The sequence below is a fragment of the Eumetopias jubatus genome, unplaced genomic scaffold, assembly GCF_037043125.1.
Source record: "Eumetopias jubatus isolate StellerSeaLion01/CBP00866 unplaced genomic scaffold, mEumJub1_p1.0 scaffold_14, whole genome shotgun sequence".
Lineage (NCBI taxonomy): Eukaryota > Metazoa > Chordata > Mammalia > Carnivora > Otariidae > Eumetopias > Eumetopias jubatus.
The window spans coordinates 86,357,972-86,366,440 of record NW_028274820.1 but is presented as its reverse complement, the minus strand read 5'-3'; the positions used below and the strand labels follow the sequence as shown (position 1 = coordinate 86,366,440).

Below are 8,469 nucleotides of genomic sequence, written 5' to 3'. Positions count from 1 at the left end.
TTTACTCTTAGCAATTTTCAACTAACTAATTGTAATAGCATTGTTAGCTAGAGTCACCATGCTGTACATTAGATTACCCAAAACTTACTCATCTGACAAGCTGAGAGTTTGGACACTTTGACCAACATTTCCTCATTTTCCCCAGCCCCAGCCCCTGGCAACCACCATTGTATTCTCTGTTTATGTGAGTTTGGTTCGTTTAGATTACACATATAAGTGAGATGATACAGTATTTGTCTTTATCTGACTTATTTAAAAATACGGAACGCTCTACCAATTTGTATGTCAGCCTTGCACAGGAACAACACTAATCTTCCCTTGTTCCAATTTTAGTATACATGCTGCCAAGGGGGGACTATAGTTGTCTTGAATAAAGTCTTCCCTACCATATTTAACAAGTGTCAGAAGTGCCTGGGTGGCTCAGTCGGTTAAGCACCTGCCTTCAGCTCAAGTCATGATCTCAGGGTCCTGGGATCGAGCCCCGTGCTGGGCTCCCTCCTCAGGGGGGAGTCTGCTTCTCCCTCTCCCTTCTGGTGCTCTCTCCCTTTCTCTCTCTCTCTCAAATAAATAAAATCTAAAAACAAAAAACAAAGGGGCACCTGGGTGGCTCAGTCGGTTGGGTGTCTGCCTTAGGCTCAGGTCATGATCCCAAGGTCCTGGGATCAAGCCCCACATTGGGCTCCCTGCTCGGCAGGGAGCCTGATTCTCCCTCTCCTGCTCCCCCTGCTTGTGTTCTCTGTCAAATAAATAAATAAAATCTTAAAAAAAAAAACAAAAAACAAAACAAAAACAAAAAACAGGTGTCAGAATAATTTTTTCTTTAACATTTGCCATTATCTTTGGAGAATAACCAGGTGGACAGCCCACAGCCCAGCCACCCTCTGGGCCATGCTGCCTTCCCTCCTTGCTCTACTCTGGGAATCAGGTATTCTTCCAGGCTCTTGAGTTCTTCCTCCTCACCAACTGTAGCTGACACACATGCAGCAATACAGCTCAGATAGAGTCACCGGAAAATACGGACCTGGAGAATATGGTCCATTCCATGCCAACCAATGTCACCTAATTCAGTCAATCAAAACATACAAATAAATTTAAATGGTTTCTGAACATAAATATATTTTCAAAGAGCTTCCTTATTTGTATTACAGATGTAAACAAAATACATACACTCAAGGAATAAAATATGTCTTGTGCTCTTTTGAATTAAAAAATCATAGTAGAAGCAGATCTTTGATGTTCCAATGGTGCCATAAACAAATTCACTGGCCTGTTTTTGGACAAAGGATTATCTGAAATTTTACCTCTTGGGTTTCAAGTATGTTTTTGTTGTTAGTAGAGAGACTTTATTGTAAAAGCCTCTGCACCTAGAGTTCTGGTGATTTTTTGTGTTTTATTCATCTCTTTCATCTGGCTGCAAGTAAGGAAAGGACTTGATAAAATTCAAAATTTACTGAATTTTGTATTAATGTCAGGTACACAATTTTCCTCTTGAATATCTGCCTTCATGTGGGTTACTGAAGTATTCCGAAGGAAATGGCGGGTCAACCATTCATTTGTTCTCATGGCTTTGCAGTGGAGGCAGGGCCTTACCCTGATTTGGTAACTTCCCACATTCCTTTGCCTCTCAGCTAGTTTTCTCTTCTTAATACTAGCTGGCAACGGATGGTGTTCACTTTCACTCTCCTTCCACGAAGAGGCTCCCGAGTTAGATTCTTCACTGTCACACTCAGTAGTATCACTATCATGTTGGATCTGATTCACCTGGCTGAACTGAGAATGGCGCCTGGCTCGTCTTTGTTCAAGATAGGCATTGACCAAAGCCACTTCTGAGTCAGTTACAGGGGTAAGTTGGCTCTGCTTTGGTTTTTTCATCATTTGTAAAGAGTCCCAGTCACCATCTTTGCTTTGCCGCTTATAGGAAGTGTCTTTGCTTGCTAACAACCAACGAAACAAATCAAGATGTCAGGCATACAATTGGTTACTGTAACTTCATATTACCTAAGGAAGCCTATGGCATGTGTGGACTCACTCTCGGTTGCCATTTGGCAAGCCACCACTTGTCTTCACTCATTTGCAAGTGTTGGCAGCTGCCTGCATTTTCCAGTACGATACCAAGTCTCCTAAAGACCAGAGGGGTCAAAATGGATACTTGACACATTGCTTTTGAAGCTTTGTGGACCCCTGATATAAGATCAGGGGGAAAGGTTGCCAAGATTTTCCAGAGAAGGACCCTCTTTTCCCTTGCCTTGAGGTCTTAAAGATTCAAGTATGTATGTGAATATGATTTGGGTAGCAGATTCTTTATACAGTGATGTGCTATACTTGTCTTCTACCAGCTAGCTCACAAGAACAGAGGGTTACACTTTAAGGAATTCTGACATGGTTGTTAAAACACAGCCCATAAGTCAAAATTAAATTATACAAACTTACCATTAAATCCACTTATTACACATAAATGTAATAAATATTTGAAACTAATCACGTCCTAATTAATTTATGACATTTTATTAAGAAATAGCTCTCGAAGCTATCTATTTCTGTTGTATCTGGATATTGGAAATACTATGTAATGGCGTGTTACTGTGCGTCTATTCCCAACTCCACTCTGGTAACAACGTCATGTTGGTAATTTGAAATCAATGTGGGCGGGATAAAAATCAATGAGCACTAAAAATCTGGTCTTTTTTTTTTTTAAATCAGGTCTTGTTCGTGGTTTTGTTGATCATCTAGGCTTAATGTGATAAAAAAAACATGTTACTAACATAGATTACACTTAAAAGTGTCATCCTGTAGCCACTACATTATGAATCACACCCAAAAACAAGGAAATATCCTTCCAGGGTATTCTCAAACAATTATCCAATTCAGCAGAGAAGTCATATCGTTGACAACCAAGGTAAGTTGTAACATACATCTTCCTGCTTCCTTCATCTTACTCCTTAACTTACAGGAAAATAACATTCATATCAGACTACACTTGTTCATCCATTGCAACCATTGCAAGGGTCTGGCAGAAGTCATGGAAAAGTGTTTTGCCAAAATTGGCGGTCAAGATGGAATTTACCATAAAGTGTATTATACATTTTGGTACTTGTAAATTGTGTGATATACATCCTTCATATCAGCAACATTTAAAAAAAAAAAAACATGTATATACACATACCCATTTTTGGAGAGCCAGTTGTTAAACATTTACCAGCACACCACTGCTTATAGGTTATTAAAAAGTGTCATATAGGGGTGCCTGAGTGGCTCAGTCATTAAGCGTCTGCCTTCGGCTCAGGTCATGATCCCAGGGTCCTGGGATCGAGCCCCACATCGGGCTCCTTGCTCGGCGGGAAGCCTGCTTCTCCCTCTCCCACTCCCCCTGCTTGTGTTCCCTCTCTCACTGTGTCTCTCTGTCAAATAAATTAAAAAAAAAAAAAAAATCTTTAAAAAAAAGTGTCATATAAAGCTCACAGTCCTGTAGCAACACTAACAATAAAGTTATATGAAAGACAAGCTGTATGAAGGGAGAATACTTGAGGAATGAAAAGAGAGCTTGAGCTCTACTAAAGGCAGCTAAGCTGTCTTGCGCTAAAGCAAGGAGCCCATCCAAGGGGCCGCCGCAGCTCTGGGGAGGCCCTTTAACCACACTCGGTTGTTTGATTTCCACATTCAGCACATATTTCGCTCATCATACTCCAATACCAAATATGCACCAGCTCTCACCTTTACTGATTGAGGTGCTGGTCCCACTGTCTTCATCCTTTTTCCTCTCCAACATCTGTTTCAGAAATACACAGATCAGTAATAGCAATCTCGGTTGGTTGTTTTTCACTTACATAAAACACTGTTGCCCTAGATTCTTGGACAATGTCTAATTTTAAACATTCAGTACAATTCAATAAATTCTTATTGAGTTCCTGTTATAGTGATCCTTTCACCTGTTGCCCACTGGAAGACGAGGCTTTGATAGCAGAGTCTGCCAAAACGTTTTGAACCAAACCAAATGGAACAAAGACTTGAGAGAAAAAAATATTGATGAGGATCTACGGGTTATAAAGTCTTCCTGTACTCACATTGTAAAGAAATATCATTTAACTATCATTTAAAAACAGATTTTATAGTACTGGGATTCATTTTTAATTACTTTGTAAAGGACATTTTATCAGGTCACCTTTTTTGTAACCCTTGAAATCTTTACCAGAGTTCATAAACTTAATATCTCCTAAGTCTTTCAGAAACTTTCCTCCAAAATGCAACCATAACATATTATCTGTGAGTTTGGCAACAAAAAAGAAATGGATTTCTTTGAACAGTTCCAATTTCAAATATCCTAGCCCAATACTCCATAAATAAATTTGTCCCATTGTTCAGATCAGTGTCCCATTTTTTGATGCTGAACATGATTTTGCTAAAATATAAATATAAAGCAACTCTTTCAAAATACATCAAAACTTTAGAAATACTTATAACACTTTTGACACATAATAATTCTTACTAGGAATCTATCACCAGGAAATAACCCCTCAAAGAGAGAAAACTTTGTGCACAAAAATAATCACAGTGTAATTAGGATAATATAAAATTCAAAAATCAAAAGTAGGCAATGGTTAAATAAATTATGTTTTTTTTTAGATTTTATTTACTTATTTGAGAGAGAGAGAGTGAGAGAGAGAGCCCAAGAGGGGGTAGGGTCAGAGGGAGAAGCAGACTCCCTGCTGAGCAGGGAGCCGGATGTGGGACTCGATCCCGGGACTCCAGGATCATGACCTGAGCCGAAGGCAGTCGCTTAACCAAGCCACCCAGGCGCCCCTAAATAAATTATGTTACAATCATAATATATAGTTGTAAAAATTATAAGAAAAGCGTGTCTCAACATGAGGAAATACACGTTATAATATTAAGTTAAAAATCAAGATGGAAATTTGTATATGCAGTATAATCACTAGCTAGCTAAAAATATGAAAAGACTTTAAACAATGTAGACAAGTGTTAGCAATGGTTGACTGTGAGTGAAACAGTGATATTTTTCCTTCTAACTTTTCAGGTTGTCTACAATTGGGGAAAAATGAATTTTTATAGAAAGTCAAACTCCCTTTGGGTTGAAAATGCCACACGTGGGTATTCATAACTACAATCGAGGATCCTTGGCCCATTCTTTTCTTAATATCTGATCTCTACAACAGCAGGTAAGTATCTTTAATGAGGTACCTCTCTGCTTTTTGGGTTTCTGCAAACGTTCTCTGAAAACCTTAAGAGTAGAATCCTCTTTTGAGATATCTCTCTTTTAACAATGATTGGGGGGTAGGCTTATTTTAAATTTCATACATATAGAGATAATTTTTAAATGATTAGAAGTTTATCCACCTAAAAGTTCATAGTAGTTGGCTATTTCCATGTAATCTGGAACGTTTCTTTCTCATTTTTTGTACTTTCCTATAATTTCCACGTTTTCTATAATGCATACTTTTGTAATTGACAGGGAGAAATGTTTAAAAACATTTATTAGGTTTACATCATTTTTATGGAAATCTTCCATATTTGACTTGATGTCAAATCAAAATATAATCCCCAAATCAAAAGATTTTGCATCAAGCTAAGTGGAATCGCATGAACTGTGGTTACCAAAAGCATTTTATTAACTATCTGTGTGTGACTCAGTGAGTGAAAACATCAGCAGGGCCTGTCCTGAGGAGTAGGCGAGAACAGTGGAGAGATCTAGGTATGGCTCTGCCTTTCAGCCATGGCACAGGTCTGCAATTTTAACAATTTACTTAACACCTCCTAAAGCTCAGTTTCCACATATGCAAAATGAGAAGCTTGGACCAGTATTGTTTGGAAAAATACCAGCACTAGCAGTCTGAATAAACACTAAACAAATATATAAGCTAAATATAGTATTTATAGTGTCTGAAAGCAAAAGGGTAAATGCATCTTAAAGAGTGGCAAATCCAGAGGAAATCAGTGTGCTTCACGTTTGAGGATAATTACCACCACATTTCCATCACGCTTTTACCATTACTTCAAGGTTTGTAAATAAAGGCTCATAGTTTAGCAGAGAAAATGAAGTTCAAAGTGAAGGAAAAATTCCATCCTCCTTGACTAGCTCTCATATGGTTCTCAGATTTCAAATCTGGGACCCTTCACAAGAAGCAGTTCAGCCGATTGTAACTGCCATAGGGGTACAAAGTGAAAGACGAAACCTCTAAGATAATTAAGGTTTTAATCAGCACTGAATAGATTTAATTCAACATTTCAGCTATGCTTTGAAGCAAATGAATTACATGGCAGGAAACCTGGGTCTATTTCTCCTCCATCACTAACCACTTGTGTGACATTGGACAAGTCACTTAATTTCTTTGGGCGTTATTAAAAAAAAAAAAAAGAGGAGGGATACTGGTATCTTACTTGCCTACAAAAAGGAGGCTGGACTGCATGCTCTCTTAGGTCCTTGAAGCTCAGGCTCTATGATTCCAAAGAGCTGATGCAAGCAAAGGAGCAGAAGAATAACTTAGACCTCTTAAGCGGTCTTCATGATGAAACTGCCAGGAATCAATTTCAGTTTTTTTTGTTAATTTTCTAAAGTAGCTTTGCTGGCCAATCCAGACAAATTCAATATACTTAGCGTATATAAGTATCTACTTTAAGAAGCATTTAGACTTTAGATGAAACTTCTTCTTAGGGGGAAGAGGTGGTGAGGGGAAGAGTCTTTGATTATTATAATGGAACCCAGCTGGCACAGACATAACAAAACTCCTCCTCTCCATCTAGAGTTGATGCAGCCCTCAAGTCTAGCTGACCGTTGCCAGGCCAGCACTCTGGCTGTAATGCCAAATGATGGTGGTTTGATTAATCATCAGCCCAGTATTAATGGCCAGCAAGGACCCCATGTCAGCAATTTATAAGAGCTCGGGTACTCATAATATGTTGGAGATTCACAGTACTGAAAAAACTGGGCTATCTCATTCCTAAGAGGATGGCATTTTCTTCTGCTAGTAGGTGGTCTAAAGTGATGACTTTTGTTCTGTTTAACTTTAGTTTAGTTCTGCACCTTATCTTTCAGGAGAGTACATTGCCTCATTCTAAAAGCTCCCAAATCCTACAACATGTATTCTATAAATATGACAACTTTTGTATCTTTGATTAGAATTACATGGCTACAAAAGGAATTTGGAGGTCAGTTACCAGTAGGGAAGTTTATCCCAGTGTTACACAGGCGATGGACAAACTGCAAACAACCTAAATGTCTCAGAATTGCAGATTTGTTATGGTGCAACCATAAGACAAAATTATGCAGTCATTAAGAGTGCTGCTGTGTGAATATGACTTGAGGAAGTGTTACAATATAATATTAAGTTTTTAAAAGGCAGGGTATGAAAATATATACAATGCAATACCAACCGTGTAAGATCAAAGAGAGATTGAGAGAAATATACTGAGATAGAGAAAAAGACAAAAAGACTAGAATATTACTCCAAAATATTAACAACCGCTATCTCTAGGAAATAGGATTACAGTAGTTTAAATTTTCTTCATCCTTTTCTGTATTCTTGGATGCTCTAGAACGAGATTGCATTATTTTTAAAACCAGAAAACAAACTTTTAAAAAGTAATTTGACCGAAGTAGAGTGAATTTATTGTATGGAAAATCCCCTATGATAGAGTAAACATATTATTTTAAATGAAATAGGATATCCTACCCAGACAGAAGCCCGAGAGAAGAACATCAGGACCAATATAATGACAAAATACCAAAGCAGGAAGCTCCCTATTGCCCCGCAAGAGTCATCCTTCCGGCATTCATATTCCTGACTTGGAATGGTAAAACTTAAAGGTATGGGGGGAGGATCCACCTCCCAAAATAAGGAAAAAAGGTCTCCCATGATGGCTTCTTGCTTTGAAAATAAAGCATGCTCAAAAGAATGAAGATGACTGAGAAAGTACTTCACTCCATATATATGACAATTTCCTTGGCAACCTATTGTGACATACGCTTCAGTAACTGTGACAGGAACTGACAAACACTTCTTGGATTTCTAAGTTTTTGGAAGATTATCTAAATTATTTCTATGAAAGTTTATGGTATTTCCCCCATACCTCAAAAGGGTGCACTCTACCTTAATCTTTTTTTATTTTCCTGAAACTTGTACATACTGTATTTTCTTTAAATTTTAATGTCTGTAAAATCTAAGACTCTGAGGTAATCTGAACTGCGTTCCCCCAAATTCATATGTTGAATGAATAACCCCCAATTTGACGATAACCGGAGATAAGGCCTTTAAAGAGACAATTAGGGTTAAAGAGGTCATAAAGATAGGGCCCTAATCCAATATGATTGATGTCCTTATAATAAGAGAAAGAGACACCCCAGGGGTGTGTGGACACAGAAAAAAAGGCCATGTGAGGACACAGAAGGCCGCCATCTTCAAGCCAAGGAAGAGGCCTCAGGAGAAACCAATTTGCCTGGATACGACTTTGCCTTGG

General features: G+C 38.2%; 1 protein-coding gene and 1 non-coding gene across 2 annotated transcripts; both read right to left on the bottom strand.

Moving 5' to 3' along the window:
* Positions 1-254: 254 nt before the first annotated feature.
* On the bottom strand, positions 255-356 carry LOC114211805 (U6 spliceosomal RNA). Its single transcript, XR_003609838.1, has one exon. It is a non-coding gene; the product is annotated as a U6 spliceosomal RNA (small nuclear RNA).
* A 1,084-nt stretch (positions 357-1,440) lies between these two features.
* Positions 1,441-7,868, bottom strand: SSMEM1 (serine rich single-pass membrane protein 1). Its single transcript, XM_028106240.1, has 3 exons — positions 7,686-7,868; positions 3,712-3,766; positions 1,441-1,934 (listed from the first exon to the last, which is right to left on the bottom strand). Exons 1-3 carry the CDS (start codon positions 7,866-7,868, stop codon positions 1,441-1,443), a joined length of 732 nt encoding a protein of 243 aa, XP_027962041.1.
* Between the last annotated feature and the right edge of the window lie 601 nt (positions 7,869-8,469).

Coding starts and splice junctions, on each gene's coding strand:
- SSMEM1 (XM_028106240.1), bottom strand. CDS start 7,868: ATGGGAGACCTTTTTTCCTTATTTTGGGAGGTGGATCCTCCCCCCATA. Junction 3,767..7,685: donor TCTCTCGGGCTTCTGTCTGG/GTAGGATATCCT, acceptor TTTCTGAAACAG/ATGTTGGAGAGGAAAAAGGA. Junction 1,935..3,711: donor CAGCACCTCAATCAGTAAAG/GTGAGAGCTGGT, acceptor GTTGGTTGTTAG/CAAGCAAAGACACTTCCTAT.